The following is a 26,345-nucleotide window of genomic DNA, read 5'->3' on the forward strand; positions in this document are numbered from 1 at the left end:
CCAGGATTTGAAATATGTGGAGCCTTCAAACGCCGCGGCAACACTTCAAATGTAAGATACTGCGCAAAGTGCACGCAAGTATTTTACATGTCCCTTCGCTTCAGAGTTCTGAAGCAAAGAAAGTGAAGGCGAGAGGAAAACATTGGGCGAGAGAATTCCATGCCCACAAACGAGAAAATGCTTCAAGAGATTTTTAAAGCAAACAAGGTGTTAAGAAGAAGTAAGGCACATAACAAATCACGAAGGCAAGAAAGAGAAGGCTCTGGTTCAAAACAACCGAACACTTCGAAATTAACCTTGCGACCAACATTTCGCGCACAACTCGTATGAGAAAAACTGGTCCAGTATAAGGGCAATGCCTAGCTCTAGCTCGCCAGGTGATGACCAAAAAGGGCTTCCCCATGGTCCCTACAAATCTTCATAGCGGTTACATACGTCATAATTATAGGATTTTTATATTAAAAGAACGAAAACACGCAGTTAAAACATATACAAAGCGCGTCACCAGAACTAAAAGAAATACGATGGTATACAAATTTTCCCTGCTACTCAGATGTGCCTAATAAAAAATGCGCAAGCCTAAACCAATCTGTCTATTTCTAACCATCCCTAATAAACTATTAAAGCAGAAAATTTAAAAACTGAGTATTGCAATATGTCATTCACTCATGACACTTGAACACGTCTAATGTGGCTAGGACAATAGGCATTTCTGCTATATAGATTATATGCATTGGGACCGCATAAAATACTCCATGCACCGTAACTCGTAATTACACTCCGAGGAAACAAAAAGGCCTAGTGTAAAACATTGACATATCCACGCAAGGGGTGTAGAAAAATTATCGCGGTAGAATGGTACTCTTCCATGAATGCACCATCACGTTGAATATACTAAAATTACCCTTTAGTACGCGCGGAGAATATTTGGGCAGGAACCAATAAATGACAAAATAACCTTATAAAACACAATAAAGTTTCATATATTACAAACACATTTCCGCCCTCAGGTAAGAGAACGAAAAATCTGCCATCCCTGTCGATCAATTCTTCTCCAACCCCCGCGGAGAAATCCAGGGGTCGCTCACATACTTCGCCCCATCTTCTCTCTCAGAGGTAGAAGAGGGTGGATGAGAGGCGGGCATTGTGTTCCCCGTGCAGCGACTGTCCTGCGAGGAATGCCAGCTTGTGGGCGTACTGGCACGGAGCGGGCACGCGGATTGTGCCGGGCCAGTTGAAATACAAGTGGGTAAGTTTGTAGGCCAGGCGCTGCATGTGATCTGGTTTCAAGCCGGTGGTGTCGTGTATGATGTTGTAGTGCGTGGGCGCCACCGTGCCCTGGCGTACACTCTGAGACACCAGGAAAAAGTCGTAGCGCTCGGGGCGCGTCACTTCGCTGTCGACCACGGTGCCCGGCGGCGGATTTGTCACATCGCTGCCCGTCGCGCTCGGCACGAAGAAGCGCGTCGAGATGCGCTTGGTGACCACAATGAACGCCAACTTGAGGTCCACACCTGGGAAGACCGACTGTAGGCAGCCGACGATCTGGTCAATCTCCCACTCTTTTACCTGCGCGCCACGGCGGACATGAACCGAAGCCATAGTCAGTGCAAATCTTAAGAAATGAATGCGAAAGTATAGTACTAGTATTAGTATACTCATTTTATTGATTACTTCTCATTACTAATCACTTTAGTCATTTCTAACCAATTTCAGTCGTTACAAGTCGTGGTTAGACACATTAGTAGCGATTTTATTCACGATACAAGAATTTGTCATTTCTAATCAATCGTAGCCGCTAGCAGTTGTTATACACAGTTGTCATTACAAGTAATTAGTAGTAAAAATGAATAAGAGCCCATTTAAAGCCTGCCGCACCCGTTCTCTCAGTGACGTAACGAATTAACATTACTAACCTGAGCACATGGCGAATAAAATATTTGTTCGAATCCTGTGTTTGCAACTTTTTTCTGAATTTATTTGTTTTTCAAAATTGCAGCATTAAAATAAGCTAGCAATATCTTTCCTATGGGGTGTTCCCCTTTAGGTTGCATCATGTGCTGTTTTTAATTATTAATAGCCACAAAAACAGTCGTGAACACAGCCACGAGACAACAGCATGGCAACGTTAACACTACTTAATTATTTTCAACGTAATCATTTGCTGCCTTTAGTGACTGTATGTCACCATTAGGTTGCGTTAAGACACACCTCTCGGTAACAATTGCCATTTGACCAGCTGAAAGGCAACCAGTGGCGAGTAAGAAGTTGCGGAACCCTACCGTTGAGGAGACGAAATTACGCGTGGTTGACATATTGGTCATTAGAAGTCATTAGTACATCAGAAGTCATTGCAAGCCATAAATAGTTATTCCAAGTCAATAAGTCATTTTATACATTACTACACATTAAGCATTTTAGTCACTTCTAATCAATTGCGTTCTGTTAAACGCATCGAAGTTGAAAGGCGCTCTATATGGTTTACAAGAAAGGAAAGGGGCAGTACGTGTCACTCGCACATTCTCGTCGACACATCTCGCGGACCAATCATCATGAGCCTAGAAACGCTTTCGCTTAAAAATCGTGATCCGGAATTCTATCCTTCATTGGCCATTCCGTGCCGCAACATTTCACCCCCATCCCCCTTCTCCAGTGGCAGACTCACCACCATTTCCTTCTTTTAATTCGGTTCTAGATCATTCGCAGTTAACGTAAAAAGCGCGCAGGAAAACTTGGGCAATAGGGGATACAGATTGGCGCGTGTGTGAGTCCTCACCTGCCCTTGTTTCCATGCGCGCTTTCTGTTCGCTACGAATTACCAGCTAGCCGAGAAGACTATACTAACTTGAATGCATATTCCGACGGCGCGAACGACAAGGGACGAAAACAGAACAGACACGAGTAAGCGCTTATTCCACCTTTTCCCAATAGTGTCTTGGTGACCCATCGGCTCTCCCTCGGCAGCAACGACCATTCAACTTCGGAACGGTGTGTGCGTGTGTGTGTGTGTGTACGTGTGTGCGTGTGCATGCATGCGTGTGGGTGTGGTGCGCATGTGTGCGTGTATTGTGCGTGTGTGTGTGTACGTGTGTGCGTGTGCATGCATGCGTGTGGGTGTGTGTGCGCGTGTGTGCGCGTGTGTGCGTGCATTGTGCGTGTGTGTACGCGCGTGCGTGCGTGTGTACGCGTGTGTGTGTGTGCGTGTGGGTGTGTGTGCGCGTGTGTGCGTGTGTGCGCGTGTGTGCGTGTGGGTGTGTGTGCGCGTGTGTGCGTGTGTGCGCGTGTGTGCGTGTGCGCGTGTGTGCGTGTGTGCGTGTGTACGCGTGTGTGTGTGTACGCGTGTGTGTGTGTACGCGCGTGTGTGTGTGTGTACGCGCGTGTGTGCGTGTGTACGCGCGTGTGTGCGTGTGTGTGTGTGTGTGTGTACGCGCGTGTGTGTGTGTGTGTGTGTGTGTGTGTGTGTGTGTGTGTGTGTGTGTGTGTGTGTGTGTGTGTGTGTGTGTGTGTGTGTGTGTGTGTGTGTGTGTGTGTGTGTGTGTGTGTGTGTGTGTGTGTGTGTGTGTGTGTGTGTGTGTGTGTGTGTGTGTGTGTGTGTGTGTGTGTGCGCGCGCGCGTGTGCGTGTGCGTGTGTGTGCATGTGCGTGTGCGTGTGCGTGTGCGTGTGCGTGTGCGTGTGCGTGTGCGCGTGTGTGTGTGTGTGTGTGTGTGTGTGTGTGTGTGTGTGTGTGTGTGTGTGTGTGTGTGTGTGTGTGTGTGTGTGTGTGTGTGTGTGTGTGTGTGTGTGTGTGTGTGTGTGTGTGTGTGTGTGTGTGTGTGTGTGTGTGTGTGTGTGTGTGTGTGTGTGTGTGTGTGTGTGTGTGTGTGTGTGTGTGTGCGTGTGCGCCATTACGACTCTGTTCGCTCTATCACGAGGAAAATATTGACTGACCCAGCAAGGAAACGGAGGCTGTTTAAAGGACAGCAAAGGGATCGAGGGAAGCTGTCCGGATGCCGTCTTCACCAATGAAAAAGGTCATGCTTCACGGCCCTCTACCTGTTCTTGGTCGACAGAGGCGCATAACCATTAAATCGCGCTATAGACAGCGCGTAATTGCTAGGTTGTCCGGTTTCGGTCAGCTTTTCGGGCATGCTTTGGGATAAGAGTGCTCTTTTTAGACGAAACCCAACGTTCTCCGCTAGATCTGTTGTCACTGCAACGCTTGGAGCACAACCATTTTCGGGGTCTAGATAATGGATATATCACGGTATAACTACTGCCGAAAGTACTGTCCGCTTTAGATATGTGGCGACATGTAGGCCACACTACACCCTACAGGGACAAAATGAAAAAAAACGACACCTGTGTGACTGTGTGATGTGGCTCCGCGTAAAAAGAATAGATTGTCGAAATTAGTTACTCCAGCTGGTCATATAGGTCATATAGGCATTCGATGTGGAAGCCAATGGGACCAAAAGACGGATTCCCCAATGTAAGTCGGGAAACGACTAAAATCCACTTGCTTCCACAAAACATGCATCCAGAGCATCACCAGGAAAGAAGGAAGAAAATGGCTCAAATGCTGCGGAAGATGTATCAAGGAAGAGAAGACATGGTCTATTGTCGAGGCCGCCGAGCATAAGGACAGGCATGTTATGGTTGCGGTAGTAACAGGCGATGAACAAAACAAGAATAAGCGGGTGGGTCAGGACGAGCTTAGCTGTCACGACTGAAGAGGCTGCTATTGCCCATGCGATGGCAGTGACAATGGCTACTACAATTATAAGTGATCGATTTAAAAACCGCAATATGAAATTTTATAAAAGGAAGGGTCTCTCCACAGGCAAAAAGGATGCTGAAAACAAGTCAAGATGATAGAATAATTCGGCTATTATGGGCAACAGCCCACTCCCAGCTTCAGGAAACTGAGTGAGCTCATAAGCTTACCCGCGGTCTTATCTTCTGGATAGGCTCCGACCCTCAGTACACTCTGAGCAGGAACAGGCTGTACAGCTATGAAGCGATCATTGAGAACTATCGGCTAAACAAGGTAGAATATCCACCGGCAGATAGCATACTAAACAAGAGCCAAGAAAGCATAGGGAGGTGCTTACAAACAATGACTTTTCTGAATCCAGCTGCTCTTAGCCAGCGGTGTCCGGAGCACTTCTCAGATAGATGCCAACTGTCAGGATAAGACCGATCTGGTACGTACGATATGGAAGTTTCCAGAGATCGAAAATATAAATCAAGAGACAAAGAGAATTTTGAGAGTCTCTATTGTTGAGCTCAGACCATGAAATTCCGATAGGTCTACACCGACTGGCCGAACGAGCCGCCCGAGTACAATGATTCCAGGCCGTCATCTAGGGCGATAGGTTGTCGCTATCCTGTATCTGTAAGAGATTAAAGTTTTACCATCACGCCGAGATATCAGGATTCCTATCGCGCCCGTTAGTTGCCATGCCAGAAGAACGTGAGACAAAATTATGCTTAAGTGTGCTTAAGAGCGCAAATAGCGAAAGCCACTTTACAGGACTGCATAACCATTGTCATCCCTATCATAATCTATATCGCTGCTATACTTTATCCTTAACTAAATTTGCCGCGTCATCACTACTATCGTCACTGTAACTGACTGCATTATCCTTATCATTGCTGCTGTTATCCTCACACTTTACGAGGACAATTACGATCTGTTTCTGGAGATTCCGACGTGACATTGTGGCTTGAGCGATTGGCTGAAAATCGGAGGGATTGTTATTCGTCTCCCGGTGGAGACAGGTCAATTTTTTTAGTTATTGTCAGTTTGTGCGAAGATTTTCGACGAAAATTACCACAGCCGATGAGCCTGGAAAGGTTTTCGCCTTAAAGATCAATAACTATCTACAGCGGCGGAGCCAGTAAGGCCACGTGTGCCAAAATGTCAGGAATCACCCCATCACTTATTCAAACCAATTTTCTACAACTAACTGTGCAGAAGGGCCTATGAAAAAATGCCCCGAAGACTGCATCTCTCTCCGTCTCTCTCTGCAATCAGCTGCCCCAACGTTCTTATAGCTCGAAGTAGAATATTTCTGATGTGAATAAGGAGCAGCAACGCATTCCATGGGAACATATACAGTCTGCAAGAATATTGTTTCGGGGCACATTGCGACGTAGTCGCAAATGTTCAGCGTCCACGACACACTCGTAGGACAGAGCCAAGCTTCAGGGTCGTCGTTCTCCACAACACCAGCACATCGTCGTCTCAGACTGCGTACCGTAACAATGCCCCCCACGGGAGAAGTATAGTCTCGGTGCGTATACCAAAGAGGTGAACGCGAATTATAGGCTTTAAGACGGGTGACATGGACGACTTCTGTGTGAGGGGTTGTGGAAAGAGACTTGGGGTGCAGAGGCATTATCTCGTAGGTGACGTCAGTGAATTGCCCCAAGACGCGGTAGAGGCATACGCAACGAGGCAGCAGTTCCTCGCGCGTGTCTCACACGTCGAGCCTGGCGCCAGAGGAAGACGAGGGAGCCAAGAGGATAGTGGGCCTCACGGTACTGAATGTCGTAACGGTGCTTTTGAGAGCGCTGAGACACGCCAAGCCGGTCCCGAGCAATATGGCGGTAGGCATCAGCGCGGGCGATGTCACCAGAGACATAACTGCAGGAGGAATCGTCAAGAGGCAGTAAGGTGTCGAAGGAAAGTACAGGGTCGCGGCCAAAAAGAAGATAGAAGTGAAAGTATCCAGCGGTATCGTGGTGTGAGGAGTTATGGCGAAAGTTATGTAAGGTAAAGAGACGTCCCAGTCACGATGATGGTCGGAAACATACATCGGCAGAATGTCGGTCTGTGTGCGATTAAATGCGCTCAGTAAGACCGTTCGCTTGTGGATGGTAGGCCGTTGTGAACTTGTGACGGGTAGATCATGAGCGGAGAAGGTCATGACCAACATGGGAAAGGCACTAGCGACCACGATTGATGAGAAAATGACGAGGAGCGCCATGAAGCAAGATGACGTCATGAAGAAAGTCTGCAACGTGGGGGGCACAACTGGTGGGAATAGCTCTGGTTCTGGCATAATGGGTGGCATAATCGGCCGCCATAACAATCCAGTTGTTCCCGAAAATCGATGTGGGAAATGGCCCAAGCAGGTCTAGACCAACACAAAAAAACGGCTCAGTCGTTGCGAGTAGTTAAGGGGCCCACTAGGCTGAAGAGACGGTGTCCTTGGATTCTGGAATAACTCGCAAGCGGCGAAAGAGCAACGAACAGAGCAGTAACGTCCAGATCATTAGAAAAGTGAAATTGTCGCTACATGTGTGAGACGCCCAAGTGCCCTGCTGTAAGCGTGTCATGAAGATGCGCAAGAACAGTAAGTAGAACGCAGATGAATCAGAACGACAAGCGAAAACTCTACAACATCTGGGCGCATATTGATCTGTATGTCTCGTTACGCAGCACAAACATACCAACAGACGGATTGGAGCTCTCGTTGCACAGGTGATCAATAATGGGGCGCAAGGAAGGAAAAGTACTGTGTTCGATGCCGATGTGGAAGAAGTCAGAGATGGACAAAACGCAGTCTTCGGCAGTATGGTCAGGATATTCAGGAGGATCGGCGGAATGGTGGGACAAGCATTCGGCGTTGATGTAAGCGGCCGAACTTGTACGCAAGAGTAAACATCTACTTTTGTTATCGCAAGGCCCCGCGACCTAAGTGGCCTGTAGGTCCTAAAATGAGGACAGCCAACACAAGGCATGATGGTCCGTCACTACGCTGTAGGGCCTCCCAAACAAATAATGAGTGTTGGGTCTTTTGGCACATAGGCAACTAAGGCCATCATGCGCCAAACGCGAGCTTCCGTCACTACGCTGTAGGGCCTCCCAAACAAATAAAGGGTGTTGTGTTGGGTCTTCTGGCACATAGGCAACTAAGGCCATCTTGCGCCAAACACGAGCTTCCGTCACTACGCTGTAGGGCCTCCCAAACAAATAAAGAGTGTTGTGTTGGGTCTTTTGGCACATAGGCAACTAAGGCCATTATGCGCCACGGACAATCATGCCTTCTGTTGGCTGTCCTCACTTTAGGACCTACAGGACCACTTAGGTCGCGGAGCCTTGCGATTACAAGGGCGGAATTTGGTCAACTTCCAAACAAGTACGAGGCATTCGCGCTCTGTAATGAAGTCGTTGCACTCAGACCGAGATAGCAGGCGGCTGGCGTAGGCAATCACTCGAGAGGGGCCGTGTTGGTACTTATATTAATGCGATGGGTAACGATAGATGTCTGGCCCAAAGGTTGGTCCCCAAAAACAAATATGTCACTGTACGAGAACAAAAGGTCCGAGAGAGCACTGGCTTGATCAGGTGTCAAACCCGTTGCTATAATGGGAGAAAAAAAAAGTTGAAAACGAGTAGCCACGAGGGGCCCAGACGGAGTCACAGGGGTGAGTGCAGCAACCTCGCAGTCAGCCAAGGGATACTGGTCAGCGACTGCAATGCAATGGGGTAAAACGTGGACGCAGCGGCTGAAATTAAGGACGCGAAAACAGGTGCGGTTACTCATGACAATCACGATGGTGTGAGGGAGGATGACGTTACAGTGTAAAACGTCAGTGATCGGGCAAGTGACAGGTATGTATCATAAGGAAAGGCACAGATGGCAGCTTCGGGCGGTAGACGAAAACACTCGATTGATCGGACACGGGGCTTGGCATCTGTGCTTTCGGGGCAGAAAGGCAGGTCTAAGCGAAGAAGACCAGTTGATCAACCAATTAGGGCAGAATGGGCCACTAAAAAGACGATGCCGATAATCACGTAATGAGGGAAGCGGTCGATGACAGTGAAGAGCACAGAGGTAGTGCTACTGCAAATCTTCACCTGCGCAGAGCACAGTACCACGACGGCAGCGACACTTCCATCGGCGACACGAACGGCTGATGAAGCGGCGGGTATGACAAGACGGCGGAGAAACCAAGACCTGAGGACGGAAATTTCAGAACCAGTGTCAATTAGGATAGTGACAGGGACATCATCCACACAGATATGTAGAAGGTTGCGGCGATGAGCGAGGGTCAGCAGAGGATGTTCGGGCCGGGTGGTCAATGCATCACCTCCGGGAGCTGCATCGGTCAGTTTTCCGGACGAGAACCAGAGAGGTGGGGGATGATGAACGGCGAGGTTGAGGCGAGCGGGTCACCGGGTCTGCGAAGATGGTGAGCGGTTGGACATGGGCGGGGCGGGCGAGCTAGTCACGAGAGTGCGTGTCACATAGAGGTTGGGTGTGGTCCGTACCCGGCGCGGTGATCAATAGCGAGGTCGAGATGGCGGAACCCAGCAGCTGCGTTAAGGACGAGAAATGAGGCCGACACGTGAGCAGTTGAAGCAGATGGGTCCGTTGTCCGCGGTTTGCCATTCTTCTTGGTTGCGGTAGCGGTAGTAGTATTGCATTGGGAAATGAGCAGTAGGAACCGCAGAAGCTACCACTGGAATGGTGGGTTGGAAAGAAGGCTTTGCGGACTGCTGACCAGAGTTGAGGCACAAGTTCGTTTGGATCAGGGCTGTAGTAGCGCTCGCAGGCTATGGGGTGAATGCAACAGGACTCATAGCCTCCAATCCTCTGCGAAGGATCCTGGTTACGTTTCCAGAAGAGACGGCTGATACAGTGTTGGCAGACCTTCGTACGAAGGCGTAGCAGCTGTGTTTGGCAAGCGGTCGAAGTGGGACGCAATACGACAGAGTTTTGCTATGCTCAAGCCCCCTGCATACTTCGAGGACGGAAGCGACTGTCGTACAATCTTTACAAAAATGGGGGTTAAAAGCGTCTTAAGCAATTCCTTTCAGGATGGGGTCAACCTTGTGGGACTCGGACATGGTGCTGGCCAGTTTGCGGCAAAGACCTAAAATGTCTTGTGATGTACGAAAGGTATGATTCGGTTGACGACTGTGCTCGCGACGCTACGTCCTTCTTAGCGCCGGGCTTGCGCTCGATCGGCTTCCCAAAGAGACCCTGGAGCTTCTCTTTGCACATATTCCAGGATGACAGATCTTTGTTCGTCTCGAACCAGACGCGCGCCGGAGCCGCAAGGTAGAATATGACGTTCGCAACAATCAGGGTCACATCACATCTGCTATGCTTACCGACGCGCTCGTGCATAGTGATCCGGTCTTCAATGTCGACATCATCATTGCCGTAAAAGATTCTCAGATTATGAGGCTGTGCCACGACGATGGTGGGCGCTTATTGTGCCGCTGTAGGTAGGGTTCCGTCGGAGAGCACAGTGCTAGCACCCAGCTGCCGGCCGCTACGGAGATTCAGATTGTGGTACTGATGTCCTACCCGGCTCTCTCCATCAAAATCTTACGAGGCACAATCCGACGTAGTCTCAACAGCTCATCGTCAGCGGCACAATCGTAGGACAAATAGAGCCAAGATTCAGCGTCGTCATTCTCCAAAATAGCACATCTTCATCGTCTCAGACTGCTTACCATAACAATGTGCAGCACTTTTCGCATAACTGCAGCGTCCGAAATCTCACAGGGAAAGAAAACTCTCGTCCTCATGTTTCTCTAGGCATACGAGTACTTCCAGGAATTCCTTGAGAGGGCTCAGAAGCAAACCCTTGGTGATGTATATTTTTAAAAAGGGTACATGTTGGCGTCCGATAATTCCAATTCCATGAAGCTAAAGCGTTTTCGACTCAAATTCATGGCGACAATATTGCAGGTGCCCTTTTTTCAGTCGAAGTTATTTCCAACGCAACACAAAAATGAGCGTAGGCATCGACACCGCTACCAACCAGCATTTGTCTTCTTTAAAAGGCGCCATTTTGAATTTAAGCGCAAGTCAATGGTGCGGACTCATTGTCACGCAAGAACCGATGTGTCCTGTGTAAGGAGACTGAAGCGCTCAGATGACGAGCGACCGCGTTGGAAACAAGACCACGGCCGCATACGCGCAGTTCAGATGGGGAGCCATAATGTCGTCTTTCTCTTAAAGGTCTACATCTGTAAAGAAATGTTTCGCCCCGTAAAAAGAGATTTTTGGTACTACATAAAGAGGGACCACTAAATGTGAAATACAGGGTTCGTTACAGAAACGAGTGTCTCAACAATCGCTCACAAAATCGTCGTTTCTCGAAGTGAAACTGGAAAAGGCGACCTATAGTAAGAGCCTGAAATGACGCAGAAACGGGCGAAATCAGGCTCTCGCCGCTATAGTTGTTGCATAATAGCGGCTAGTTTCTTCTTACAAAAACCTCGGCTAGTGGGCAGGGATTTATCCGTGTCTTATGATGGGCTTGAACGTCGATCGTATGAACTCACAGCATGACGAACGTAAGGCAACCATCAACATGGATTGCATTGGATTGGGTTTTTTGGCGCATAAGCAACCCAGGCTATCATGCACCAGGAACGAGGTTTATGTTTATTTTCTAAATGAGGACTGAGCTTTTTTTTTTGTTCAGGAGGTTTGCATCCTTTAGGAAAGGGAGAACGTTGTTCACTTCAACCAGCGGATTTCAGATTGTTTTGCCCTATGGTTTCCGTACTGCTGAAACACACACGCATGTCTTGTTGCTTGCACACCTCGCACGTTCGTTCTCCCGACGTCTGCGTACTCTTCCGGCACGGTAATCGCGGCTGAAATTAGACAACCTAGCATCGGCAAGCCATGCTTCATCCTCAAGCTCTTCATTGCACGCGAGGACCATTCACATACAATGGGGTCGAGTTGAGGCAACACCGCCTAGTCTAGGTGGTGTTGGTTGAGGACGCCTCTCGAGCACCCTATTCTATGTCATTACCGGTAAATTTTACAACTCCACGACGCACCGCCAGGCGCACGTGTCGTCCGCTACACGGGTTTCAAACGATTGAAATTACATAATTAGGTTCCTACGATGTATGAAACTTCGCCTGGATTCGTTTTAAGACTCACCAATCACACTACAGCCAAAATAAGAATTTCGTTTCCGGAAATACACTTTTCTTCTCCCGCCGTGCATACACATAGGCGCGTTCGCGATGTGAACCGCGACCTGGTCGCACGGTCTGGTTTTGCTGACGCAAGATGGTGCGAAAATGACTAAAGCATGCCATTGGCTTAAATATTCTATTATTACTGCTCCAAAACGTGAAAAATGGCGAAGTTCCCAATTTCATAACACTCGTCTGTAAACACGTTCCTCACCGATGTCTTTACACCCACAAACGTGTGCATAGAATGGCGCGCGATCATCGAGGAGGCGTCGTATAAAGGGCACGTACCTGTTGGATCTGGCCGTCAGACACGCCATCGCGGAAGAAGATGATGCGGTCCGGCGAGGCTCCTTCGTTGATCTGAGAGTACTTGCGCAGTGCGTCCCGCAGCAGTGCGGCCAACGAGTTGCCCAGTTCATGGTGCGTGTCGTGGAAGGAGACGCGCGAGTACCACCGCGTCAGGCTCTTGTTCATGCTGGCCACGAAGGCGCCTGCGGAGCGGTTGCGCGCGCTCGAGTCGTGGTACGTGTCGTAGCCGATCACCATGGTGCTGAGAAGCGGAATCTCCAGGCACCATGCCTCGCCGCCCAGCTTGCAATTGAGCTGCACCGCCACCTTGGTGGCCACCGAGCGGATGTTCTTTCGGTTGGCTATGGTGCGCGCCAGAACAACCTGAGAAGAAACCCACAACAAAGACCAGCCTCATTCGCTCTGCCATTAAATACCGACTAGCACTACCCTGCGCCCATGGGTTGTAACTTTATTGCGTTTAACGCCTTCTTTAATGTATTTTGGAACCAGATGAACAAGCTGACATGCACAGCACGCAAAGCTACTGAGTATACAGTGCGTGATGGACAATGTGTATCATGTTGCGCTCCACACGCCGCTACCAGGATGTAGTGAACGCAGTTCACAATTTTAGTACAGGTGTTGAATAACGCTGCTTCATGACTCCACGCAACTTCAGATACTTTTTTGCACCAATATGCGGCCCACACCAATCGATTTTTCCTCCAGCTATGTTGTGGAGGCTTACCCGCATGGGTAAGCCTATCATGCCTATCATAGCCTATAGCCTATAGCCTATCATAAGGCTATCATGCGCCAAGAGCAAAGTTAATTTGTTTTGTGAAAAAAGGAGGAAATAGATGTTTAAAACTATAGTTTGTTTACAAAGTCTCCTTTTAGTAACTTGGGTTGCGTTGGTTTTTATGGCGCGTAAGCAGCTAACGCAAGGATGTGCCAAGCATGAAGTTTTAATTTCTGTTTACTCAAGCATGCTTGATTTATTCTACAATTTGTGTAAGACATTTGCTTCCCCTGGAAAACTGAAAACACAAGACAAATCAACAAGGCCATCTTCCCCTAAAATCAGTTTTGGGTGAAAAGGTATGCGTTCTTTGTAAAATGTGGTGAAATATGTTTTTTCTTAGTGTTTCGAGACCTGTGCACGAGAATAAAACGTGGTTAAAAGTTATTTCTCTCCAAATGTTTCGCATTGAGGTCTGTCTCTTTGTGTCAGCAGAAAATTATGTGTCAGGTGTGTGTGTGTCCAATGCAGAGGCGGCATAATATTGCTTCTATGAAACGTTCCCGATACCGGCAGGACAGCCATTCTCCCAAAATGGTCTTTACTAAGTGCAGTTTGTTATCGACTTCACTATTCCAAGAATACTGCCATTTTCCTTTTAGTTTGCGATGTATAGGGTCATCCACTTCTAGCTATAACACTGCCATTGCTTACAATGCAACATTGCGTTCGACGCAGGCATATATTGATGCAAATCGATAAAATCACACAGGGACCCGAACAAACTGCTTCACATGGCCTGCCAAGCATCTTTATTGCTTGGCCGGGCCGGAGGCAATGACGTTTTTAAAGCAGTGAGCATGTTACACCTGGAAGTGGGCGAGGCTGTACAAGTTTTATACAATCTTTGTAAGGTATGTTTGTACTCTACATTTGCTTGTCACGGGCTTTATCAGCACAAATTTCTGCTCTCTCGTTGCCTTTATTGTCCATGTGACTTGGGACCCAGCAAAGTTTTATCTTACATCCTCGAGCAATAAATATTGTTATAATGTGTATTATGTCTCCGAGTAAAGGAGCGGCTGCATTTCTGGGATTATGAGCAGTGAGGACTGTTAGGGAGTCTGTGTAAATAATACTCTTTGTAACGTTCTCTTATTATTTTCTCTACGGTAACAAAAATGGCGTGGAATTCAGCACTGAAAATAGATTCACAGTATGGAATTCTTATTTCCTCAAAATCTCCTCGCACAACTGCACTTCCCGTGTACACAGCTGTTTTCTCTCGATCAGTATAAATGTCTGCGAAGCTTTTGTATTCTATCTGCAGTTTAAAGAGTTTCTGAATAATATGCTGCTGTGGGGTTTCGTCTTTGGAAACTGTGTGAGTGAGGTCACAGATTGTGGGAAGATTGTACCATGGCGGTAGAGGGCTCATTTTAAACCAGCCAAAGGACGAGACACAGGGAAGAAGAGAACAGGACAAGGCTGGTCCTGTTCTCTTCTCTGTGTCTCGTCCTTTGGCTGGTTTAAAATGAGCCCTCTACCGCCATGATACAATCGTCCCACAATCTGCGACCTCACTCACACAGTTTCCAAAGACAGTTCCAAAGACAGAATATGGAATTTACAACACATATCTTCAAACCGCATTATCAATGGCCTTCTCGACAGTGATTTATTTGAGAAAATGACTCTGGAGGGGCAAGTTGCTACTATTGAATAACGCAGGTTGTTTTGCTCGTCTGTCTCTCAGTGCAGGCTCGTTAGTTTCCACATAGAGGCTATCCACAGGAGATGTTCTGTATGCACCACAAACAAGGTGGAGGCCTAAGTTATGCACTGGGTCTAATTTATTTAAACACGATTGCCTACCTTATACATAAACTATGCTTCCATAGACCAAAGAGGAGCGCGCAACAGAGCGATATATATGCAAAGGGCATGCCCTATCCTATCCCCAATATTTACATGAAAGAATCTTCAGGATATGTCGAGATATAGAGGCTTTTTTCTTTATTGCTTGTATGTGAGAAAGAAAAGTGATTTTTTGTCAAAAATAATGCCTAATAATTTGTGGTTATTGTTTACAGGCAATATGATTTCATTTAGGTGCAGGGTAGGGTTGGGCTGTGCGCCTCGTTTGAGCGAGAACACAACCGCCACTGTCTTATGCTGAGAAAATGTAAACCCATTATCACGGGTCCATTTTGTTACCTCATTTATTATTAATTGGACCTGTCTCTCATATGTGTACATGTTGGACGATGTATAGGCTATCTTAAGGTCGTCTGCATAGAGTGAATACATTTTGAAATTTTGCATTACTTTGCTAATCGTATTCATTTTTACAACAAAAAGTGTTGTGCTTAAAATGCACCCTTGGGGGTACACCGTTCTCCTGCAGAAATGTTGTTGAGAAGGTGGTCCCAAGACTTACTTGAAACGAACGATGTGACAAACAGACGCCTAAAACCTTTCACATTCTGCCACGTAGGCATTTTATTAACGTCCTAAAGTGACTCGTACCATGAGGGACACCATAATGGAGCGCTTCCCACTATTGGACCATAGTGTACACTAACACCGCAAAGTGCATGGACACCCTGTGTTTTTGAAGGCAAAACGAAATTAAGCCGGTAGCACAAGTTGAGAGTCGAGAAAACAATCACCACACCAGTTCCTGCACACAAGCAGCTCAGTGTGCAATACCTCTATTACAACACGTTTAAGCCACATTTCGAGGAATGACGGGCGGAAAAAAAAAATCAAATGCGCACCTGAGTGTGCAGTCCGAGTACGACGCAGGCCTCCTTCTTTATGAGATCGTAGCGGTCCTTGCGGTTGTTGGGTACCACCACCAGTGCCAGCTGGTAGTTTCCACTACCGCCCAGCTCGTGCAGGGCGCGGACGTAGTTGCCCGCCTTGTCGTCGTCTAGCTGCAGCATCTCTGGCTGCCCGATGGCCACACCCATGGCCGGGCACACGGTCATCAGGTTCCGCACAAACTCCGTCACGTTATGCTGCTCGCGCCGGTGACATATGACAATCCAAGACTCGATGCCCACGGCCACGTGTAGCAACTGGTCGCGCGTGTCGCGCGACCAGTCGGCCGTGGTCGCGCTGTAGCGGTACGTGTTGGGGCCCTGCATCACCTTCTCTTGCGGCAGAACGCGAGCGTCGATGGTGACGAGGGAGCCGTCGAAGCCGAGACCCCACTTCTCCATCTCCTCACGGATGGCCTCCTCACCGTTGATGCGCCCGATGAACTGCAGCAGGTTGCGCACCCGCTTGGAAGGATCCACGCGCGTGTGCTGGGCCAGGTCCCGCATGACGGCCACATTGGCCCGCATCTGCAAGTACGCCACATGACAAAACGTCCCCAGCACGTGTATGTTTGCCGTACGCCCACCAGAGACCCTCAAACAGTTAGGTTCTGACCCAGAAGCTCCACGTTATATAGCAATGACATGCTTGAGCACCGATCGCAAGAAAAACAACGTAAAGTATACGGAAAAACGTTGCAATGCAGACTTCATAGGCGTTCACTTGGAAACTGCAATAACACTATCCACGAAGTGGAAATCGACCGGGCTTAAACTGGCACCTTTTTAGTCCGACAGAACCGGTCACAGCGTTGTTCCGGAACCGGTCGTTCCCGAAAGCTTGCGAAATAAATCATGGCCGCTCTTTCTCCTTGTCATCGAACCTTTAGGTAAAAACTGGGGGGACGGTAAGCTCCGCTTTGAGGATGAGAAGCGATGAATTTGATGGCCCCTAACTTAAGCTCCTCTACGCGTTCGACTAAATCTACCTTGTCATTCGCTTAACTAAATTCTACAATTCGTGTTTCTATTTTTTCGCACATACACAGGAGAAAGATACCCCGTTAATTAAAGGCCACTCGAATGTATCCATAAAGCCTCGCCCACGTGCCGACGTGACCTAAATGTTGCGAGTGTCTGACCCTTCATCCATGGGACCTGGAAGGTTCTATTCCCATCTCACCCACCCATCTGAAATTGCATCCCCCAGTTAGCAGTGGCCGCCAATTCGACCACGTCTTGTATGGCGTTGGACAATCTGAAGACCGGTTAGTAACCCGACATAACCACTGCTGTGATTTCAAAAGGTACTTTGCCTTTAACGCAGTGACGTAAAAATATCCATATTATTTAAATTCCCAAGCACTCTGAGCCCTACTCATATGTGTTAGTCAAACACCTCGTTAAGGGATATAGATCCACTAAAGAAATCGCCACGTCTGCTATGGTTGAACCTCATAGCTGGTACCTGCATACTCGTATCTCGTATCGCCAATGTTTCCGTAAGTGAACGCTTATCAGCTAAGAGGCTGAAGGAAAGTCTAGTCGACCACTGCCCCCCCCCCCCCCTGCCTCGGTGGCGTCGTTGCTAAAACTGCGCGTGGTGGACGTGGGCTCACGAAAGGGCCGCGGACTAGCGGAGAAGTTGGGACGCGGGTGGACGCACCCTCGAGACTGGGTCCGCGAAATGAGAGACAGCGAGCCAAATGGCAATGCCTAAATGAGTGCTTATGGTGCTGCCCTCCTCATCATACACTCATGGTAGTCATCGTAATTACAGACGTAATTATGCTATTTTTGTTATGGTGTATACTGACGCTTAGAGCGTTATGCTTTCGCTGCTTCCGCGAGATATACACGTTCGCACTGCATTACTGATACAATGCGAAGCGCAATCTGAAGTAATAGAACCTGCTGTCTTCGCGCAAGCAAGTTTTTGCACACGTTAGTTATTGGAGCACTACAGCGCATGGCGTTTAGCGCAGCTAGAAAAGCAACGAAAGGAACAAAGTTGCCATGACACAGCGCTCTGGGCCCTGGCGTCTTAATTGCTGTGCAATTGTCTGTCAGCGCTAAAAACCATATCTTCGAGCAGCTGTGGCGTCCGCAACTCGCATCGAAGGAACTGGTGGTGATGAAAGCAGAAAATATAGGCTAAAAGGCAAACTCCTGTCAGTATAGCGTAGGCGCTCGGCCTGTGCAGTAATCGCTGTAAAGGGGTAACGCTCCAAAAGGACACATGCAAAACGAGAGACATCGTAATGGAGGACATTTGATTTCAGATCCCGCGGAGTTCTTGCCGTCTTTTGAGTTCCGCCGCCATCGAAACGAGGCCTGGACTCTACCCTCGTCGTCCAGGTCAGGAGGGAGCGCCCTTATTGCCGGGCCACAGCCGAGGGTGCAGTGGAATCAAATAGAAGTAACAGCGAAGACCACGCGACATAGCCCGATAAACGAAAAATGCGCCTTGCATGCAGGTCTTACATCTGCTAGCGTGAAGACGCGCCTCAGAGATAAAAGGCAGCTCGCCACGGCTTGATTGATTGATTGATTGATTGATTGATTGATTGATTGATTGATTGATTGATTGATTGATTGATTGATTGATTGATTGATTGATTGATTGATTGATTGATTGATTGATTGATTGATTGATTGATTGATTGATTGATTGATTGATTGATATTGTTTATTGGTGCTAGGGCATCTGAGGCTGAATAAAACGACATTGGATGGTTACTATGTGAAATGGCAGAACGTCAGTAAATGCTGCAAATGTCAAAAAAGAAAGTTCGCTATAAATGGTAGGAAATTTAATCGGAAATCTAAACATGTAGCATGCTTACAATCAAAGAAGTTGAACGGTTTGCAATGAGCAAGATAGCGCAATTTTCATCGTGCACTGCTACGACGCCCTTTTGTTTATGCCAAGAAACCTTGTACCTTAACGTACAAGGCTTCCAGCTGGTTATGGCATAAGGCTCGCCTGTAAAAATACCTGCATTGTGTAAAGCTTATAAAACCGCACTGTGCAGACAGCATAAAATCACGGGATCTCGTCAATTCACTTAAAAGAGACGGATTGTACAAAATGAATTTTCTTTAAAAAGTTAAGGGTTCTTACCAAAGAAAATAATGTATCGGGTACAAGGAAGAGCTTCGGAAGATGCGGAATGCACTGCTTGTACAGTTGTGGGAAACAAGCGTTCGTTCCTTCTCACAGCGGGTGCACTCGATCAGTGCATATACAACAGTCGTGCTGCCCACATTTATCGCATAGGGGACGAGAGTTGGACGTTAGTAGATACGAGCGCATTCGGCGAGTGTGGCCTGGGCTAACCATTGTCAGCGCCGCTTCAACGAAGCGATTTTCGAGCTGTTCTTTCCAGTCTCCCATTAAAGAGGCTTGGTAGCATGCATTTTATAATCACGTTCTTTATCTCATTCAAAATGCCCCATTTGATCTTGTCTGCACTCGGAGGAAAGTCGGCAGACTTCGTGAGGAATGTGGCTAATATCCATTGATCCCGCATAGTTTGATGCAGATGCTGCAGCCTTGTCGGCTCCTTTATTTTCACGCATTCCACACCGGCTGGGGACCCAACAGAACGTTATTTGTATATCTCTATTTAATGCCTCCATTATCTGTTTAGTCGGATTAACCGCGGAGGCAAGGGTATCGATTGCTCACTGGCTGAAGCACACGTGGTAAAAAGCTGGGACATCCGAGTTCCGGTTGCCCCGCCCATTGTCCGAAGCGTTTTTGTTTAGGCGACTCGTAGCCAGCATAAGAGGACTCTTAAAAACAGCCCCAATCAATCCCACCCGTGAATGTTTTCATCATCATCATCATCATCATCATCATCATCAACAGCCTGACTATACCCACTGCAGGACGAAGGCCTCTCCCATATTTCTCCACTTAACCCGGTTCTGTGCTAGCTGCATCCACTTGACCCCTGCGAACTTTTTAACCTCGTCCGCCCACCTAACTTTCTGCCGCCCCCTGCTGAATGTTTTATATAGCGGTAAAGCAAGCACCGAAGCCGGCTCTTTAAATGTTACATGCGGTTCTAGGAACAGCAGCAAGGCTTGCTTGCTACATGTTGCGCAAGAACCGAGGTGACGCGTCGTGAGGTGTGCAACTGAACAATGCCGACCCCTTCAACTCCAGAGCTCTTTAAATCTACCAGTAACGAAACTTCCCATACAGACCATGTATCAAAAACGGCAAGTTTTATTTATAAAATTCAGATGCATACGCATAGTGGCGGAGCCCGCTGTTAAAGTAAACTGTACCTAAGTCGCAAATTATCGCATTGTTGATAAATTCAAAACCACCTGACAAATATACTAAGCTGAGCAGGTGCATTAGTATAAATTCTTAGGCGTAAAAGTCATAAATTTAACTAAGGGGGAAAGGAAAACAAAATAAACGGATCGATTTTCCGCAGCAATGACGGCAATGACGGCCGCTTGTAGAGAGCGCCACACTTCACAAGCACACAAGCTGGTCACATTTTCTATCGAAATTTTCCAAACGGTATGATCAAAAAGCTCTGTTCAGCTCTGTCTACTCTACATTGCCAGTGCGGCTTCTTTCTGCGTGATACCGCGGCGTCTCCAGCATCCGCTCCCAACACCCTATGATGCCAGAGCAAACTGTCATCGCATATGTTACGTAAGTGCAGTCCCTCTTCGCCCATTTGTTTAGCTCCCAATAACAGCCAAAAAGGTCAAAAGCAGCCAGCTCACCTCGTCGGTGAGTCCCGTGAGGACGCACAGCTCGGGCACCAGGTAGATGTACTGCGTGCGCCCAGCGCGCAGGTCCCTATCCTTGGGGCGGCACACCAGCAGTGGCTGACCCATGTCCCGGAGGGCCTTCCCATACTGCTTCTGCACGCGGCGTTTGTTACATTGGCCGGTACAGCTCAGCACATTCCTGTCGCGTATGCGCGCAACACACTTGGTTGTGAGGAGACTAAATAAGCTGTGTGACACGTAACGAATGGTTTTTTTTTTCATACAAACAAAATATATATGGCAGGAAAGCGTGATGTAGTCAGATCCAGCAGCGAGAAGATGTAAAAAAAATTAGCAGGGTTTTAACTAAGGTTGAACCGAATGAAACGTGTGAAAGCACGGTTTAATTCGGTTCAGCTGTTGGTTGGTATGTTCTGTTTTGCTCTAAGTTTCGATTTGGTCCCGCTCGAGGTTATATACGCATGAGGCGACGTGTTCACGTTTACAGCGTCTTCTCTCCCGTGCCAACTAAGCCCGCTGGACACGGCGAGATTCTACAGCCGAGGCAGTAGAAGGACCCGGCTTATTCGCCATCCTGGCATGGTCTAACATGCCGTAGCAATTGCGTGGTGCGCCCACGCAGGTAGCCAAGCCGCGCAGTAAGATACCAGTCACAACGCGTCGGGTCTGGGTTACTGTTGGTGCCACACGAGCTGGTCCGAAAATGACTCCCGTCACGAGGCGTGTCGGAGGGGAGTTTGGTCAGCATCCGTCCCCACCTGAATTTGTGTAGCCTCTTTTGGGCCTCGTTGACGCTTGATTACGGGTCAACTGTTGCTGCTTGGTTTGGCAAGGTCAAACGCAAGATCAAGCCACGTACGTCCTGAAGGCCCGGTTATATCTCGTTAAATAGTTTCTTCGCATTAAAATTAAGAGGTCACTGCAGAACCTGCTTTGGAAGACTGCGAAAGTATTATCGCTACCACGAAGTTTTTGTAATTTTTACTGTTCAACTTTTTTGGGTCCTCACTTTTATTTTCATTTTTATTCCTCTTTATTAAATATTTCATTTTTATTTTATTTTTTATTTTTGTTCAGTTTTATTTTTTTACCCCACTAATTATCATGGATTATTATTAGTACCTGATATTAGTTACCGTCATCACTACTATTTTAGATACCCTACTAATTCTTTCATAGTAGTTGGCTTACAGGAAAGGGAAGGCGCATAATCTGTCACGCACATCTTGAAGGCCCGGTTAGACCTCGTGAAATAGTGAATTCGCACTAAAATATTTCGAATTGGTACTGCGCACATAATTAGAGCAGCTGGAGATAAATTGGCACAAGTTATATCTTCTTTGCTGCTGGTCATTTTTCAAACAAGCCGTAACGTAGCGTACCCACCCAGTAGTATTCGCCGAAACTAATGGGCCCCTCCTTGGTCTCGAAGGTGCTTCTGGGGTTCTTGTCCCAGTCTATGTCGTCCACCCTATACGTCTTGTTGTTGTAGGGCGTCATGACGATGCAACCCGCCACCTTGCGCATCACCACGTCCTTGTAGTTCGTTCCTCCCGACAGCTGCGCCATAAGGTCCAAGACGCTGTCACGGCGCAGAACCTTGTGCACCGTGTCCGCGACCATCATGACGCCCGACTCGTGCTGACCAATGGCTGTGACCAGCCCCTGCCACAGCTCGAGACCGTGCTGCGGAATGGACGACACGGCGAATTTGTCGAAGAAGTGCCGGTTGATCTGCACGAAGTTCAGCTTCTCCAGGTTGCGCCGCATCTGCGTGTTGAACAGCCGCAGCAGGTCCGGGTTGGTTGGGGCCAGCTCCTGGACCCACTTGATGCGGATGCAGACCATTGCACCGTCAGTGCGACGCTCCGAGAACACCTCCGTGATGCCTAGGGGCAGCCGCTTGGGCGTCTTCAAGTCGGACATGCCGTCGAAGACGAGGCACTTGTCGAACATGTCTACGTGCGACTTTAGAAGTTCGCGCCGCATGTGACTGGACTCCACCATCGGCGTGAAGTCCAGGTGGTACTGTTGGACGCAGCACTGGGGCATTGACACCAGCCGAAAGTAGTTGGCTGCAATTTTGATGGGACATCCCGAAGTGCCTCTCTTGTCTGAAATGTGCAACGGCCGCGTCTGAACCATTACGAACTCATCACGGCGACGACGAGACGCTGCGGCTGGGGGGCCGCCAGACGGTTGGACGGGCGGCTGGCTGCATGCTCCGGCTGCGTCGCCGAAGCCTGATCCGACAGGCAGCAGGTCGCCTCCGCACGCGAACTGTGGTACGGAAATGCAGAAAGAAATCTTTCACACTGTGCTATAAACTTAACCTATACCAAAAATACACTCTTACCGTCATGTCATAAGAAGTTCACTCACACTGCAGTAACTCGCCTCAAATCCTTTTGTAAAACGGAAAAAAAGCTGTGATTTAGCTTCAGTTAAACGTAGTTTGAAGCTACAGCTCCGGCCGGGACGGGCGGCGCGCCTCTATAATACTCGACGTTGCCGTCAGCGATCATGTCCCGCCACAGAGCTGCTCACGCGTTAAGCTACATCCCACGTCAGTTGACCTTTGACCTTGATCTTAACCTTTGATCTTTGAGCATGACGACCTTGGTGGGAACATAGCTGCCCGAAGTGTTTGTGGTTTAAGTTTTAACTTCACCTTGAAGCTGTTTCACGGTCATCGGAGGCCCACGGTAACCTTGGCTTTACCTTGCGTAGTGAAACTATCGTAGTGAAGCGCTGCTCCACCATTTATTGCGCTTAGCCCTGCTGCGATGAGTATTGCGGTGACGCGCTGCGAAAGCTTGCTATAGAACCGACCTTAAAATTATTTTCACGAATTTCTACATATGTATTATACGAAATTTGGCCCCGCAATTCGATGATCAAATTTATTTTGAAGTAAGCTGTAACGAGCCCGTAGTATGGCCCACAAGCCGGCCCCTTCTACGCCTGATCAGCACTGCATGCTGAACGCCTTTAATTGCATTTGCTGTTTTCTACCTCCACATGCCTGGTTTACGCTTGACCAGCACTGCATGTTCAATACCTTATCTTGTGAGCGCTGCCTTCTGCGAATACTTCTGCGGCGCTACCTGCAAAATTGCCCAGGACATCTCGCACCGCAAGGCACTCGTAATAGAGCAAAAAAGGTCCTCGAACATAGTTTCTCCACAGACTGTAAGTCCTTGCTAACAATCAACAAGCATGTCCGCCAATCATTCCTCGGCAGATTTGTACTCTGTTACTTCTCTTTAAAATGCAATCCACTAGTTTTGTAACAAGTAAATTAATAGGAAAGGAAAGGCGTAATACCTATCACAACCCCTAGGTGGCCACTGAGCAGAGCCGTAGGTGAGGAAGGTGGAAGAAGAGAGAGAGGTTTCGTAATGGCGGGCTAAGGAATAAGGTTCACAAATCTCACAGGTTGAATCCTTAAAATACTTGGGTGTATTATACCACTCCCAATTAGACTGGCGGCCTCATATCAAAAGTAATTGCCTGAAAGGTGAGCGAGCCCTTGGTCGCCTGATTCGAATTAGCCATAAGAAATTCGGTATGCGTAGAGATACCCTTTTGTTTCTCTATAAAACTTATTCGAGACCAATTCTGGAGTTCGGCTGTGTTCTTTTCTCGGGCAGTCCTAAATACAAACTACGACCTTTGTTGCTACTGGAGAGGCGCGCTTTACGACTATGTTTGGGGTTGCCAAGAACAGTTTCAAATGCAGTCCTCTATTTAGAGGCCCGTGTACGTGACTTGAACTCTCGATTTGAGCTGCTAACTGTGCGAACCTTTTTAAGACCACTGGAATCTCTGTCTGGAGTGGCTTCTCCCATTTTTATTACACACCAATCTCAGTTTCTAGATTATCATTGGCCGCAATATAAGCAACCACAATTTGTATTTACTCAGTCCTTGCTGTCCAAAATTGCAGTTTCGCTTAGGTCAGTAAGACGTGTTGGCAATGTTCAAGCTACTTCAACACTGTGCTTTGACCAGTCGTTGCCGTCTAATGCAAAACACTTGACTACCACGGTAATAAAGGGACACCTTGAAGATTATCTATTACAATATCCACGACACGTAGCTATTTTCACAGATGCCTCACAACGAAATGAAAAAGCAGCAATAGGGATTTACTCCAAAGCACTTGATTGGAGTTTTTCTGTACGGATCCCTGATTACACACCAATATTTACTGCTGAATTGCTTGCAATTGGTTTGGCCCTTCAAAAAGTTCCCGGTAATGTTACTCACGTAATCATACTCTCTGACTGCCTGTCAGTCTTAGCAGCATTAGAAAGTCCGAAAATGCGTCTTTTGAAACAAACCCCGATGTTTTTCCTTCCGATACACTTACAGGAGGTACGTTTTCAGTGGGTTCCAGGACACTGCGGCATCGCTTATAATACAATGGCGGATTATTTAGCAAATTCAGCTCTCAGTGGGTCTGTTGCCGATGTTGTACCCAATATTATCTTGCTAAATATATCCCGTTTTGAACGATTTCAAACGTTAAACTCCTTGAGCCATGAGCCACTCCTTGCGACTACGGATTTTAACCATTTAAATTTCCATTGGAATGTCCGATGTTGTACCTCGAGGCAATGTGAGGTTTCCATGACACTCATGCGTTGTAGAATTCCTTCCCTCAATCTTTATTTATGTCGCTCTGGATTCACGCCGTCGAATCTTTGTGCGTCATGTAATGACGTGGAAACAATGGAACATTACATCATCTCCTGCCACAGGTATGCTACTCAGAGAAGACATTATCTTGAAATACCTCTTACTCGCCTAGGATTGCCATTTACAGTTCCTGTCCTCCTCTCCTTTGGTGCAACCGTCAAAGGGTATGCCCTAAAACCGGTGTGTGAATTACTTCATAATTATAATATTGCTACTGGAAGATTTGTGTGTTAGCGCTGAGCTGTCTGAATTGTATTTTTTCTTATTATTATTATTTTTAGTAATTTACAATTTTATTCCTTTTTTTTCATTGCTTTCTATTACATCGCCTCAAAATTTCAAGTTATTTCAGCAACACTAGCTCCTAAGTATTAGGTTATCTGTATCATATAGTCAAATCGACATTATCAAAAATATTATGTCACCTACAACGAATTCTGGCCAATCCCCCACTGTGGGTATGTGCCATTACAACGAGGGAGAAGAAGAAGAAGAAGAAGAAGAAGAATTTCGATCACCTGGCGATCTTTATTACGCGCCGAGATCATGGCACACGGCCTCCTTTTGCATTTCGCTTCCATTTAAACTCGGCAATGGCATTGTTCGTCCTTACAATGTATTATGCCTCATACGCCGAAGAACTTCAACTTGTCCTCCGCGTACCCTAGAAATGCCGTGCGAAACCGTGCACTTATCTTACCGGTTGCACCGCAGCAAGAGGGGCTTTCGCCGCCATGCTGTGGTGGTGCGCCCCGTCACCGATGGCCATCTTGTCGATGGACGCCGCCAAGTCTGGTACGCTGTCTACGTTGGAGAAGGACGTCGCCATCGAAGGAACCGGCGAAAGTGCCACAGAGGGCATCACCAGGTCAGGCATCATCGGAACAGCCAGCTGCTCCGCAGCGTGAACGTACTCAGCCATCGACAGTGGTAAAGCGGTGACGTAATAAGTCCCGGGTTGGAATGGGGCGACCACATCCTGCACTCTGCCACGCGAACGGCCCCGAGCGCGGCCGGCGGTGGGCGAAAGCGGTTGATCGCTTCCACCGTCCATCGCTTTTCAGGACA

At 47.8% G+C, this 26,345-nt stretch overlaps 1 protein-coding gene across 1 annotated transcript; it reads right to left on the reverse strand.

Annotated features, from left to right (window-relative positions):
• Positions 1–1,110: 1,110 nt before the first annotated feature.
• Positions 1,111–26,345, reverse strand: LOC146181268 (piwi-like protein 1). Its single transcript, XM_084575750.1, has 6 exons — positions 25,978–26,345; positions 21,960–22,853; positions 20,565–20,705; positions 15,765–16,337; positions 12,240–12,623; positions 1,111–1,569 (listed from the first exon to the last, which is right to left on the reverse strand). The coding sequence occupies exons 1-6, from the start codon at positions 26,329–26,331 to the stop codon at positions 1,111–1,113; spliced, it is 2,805 nt and encodes a 934-aa protein (XP_084431876.1). The 5' UTR covers positions 26,332–26,345.

This window comes from Amblyomma maculatum, chromosome 8, assembly GCF_055883805.1.
Source record: "Amblyomma maculatum isolate TAMU_Amacu chromosome 8, ASM5588380v1, whole genome shotgun sequence".
Taxonomy (NCBI): Eukaryota; Metazoa; Arthropoda; class Arachnida; order Ixodida; family Ixodidae; genus Amblyomma; species Amblyomma maculatum.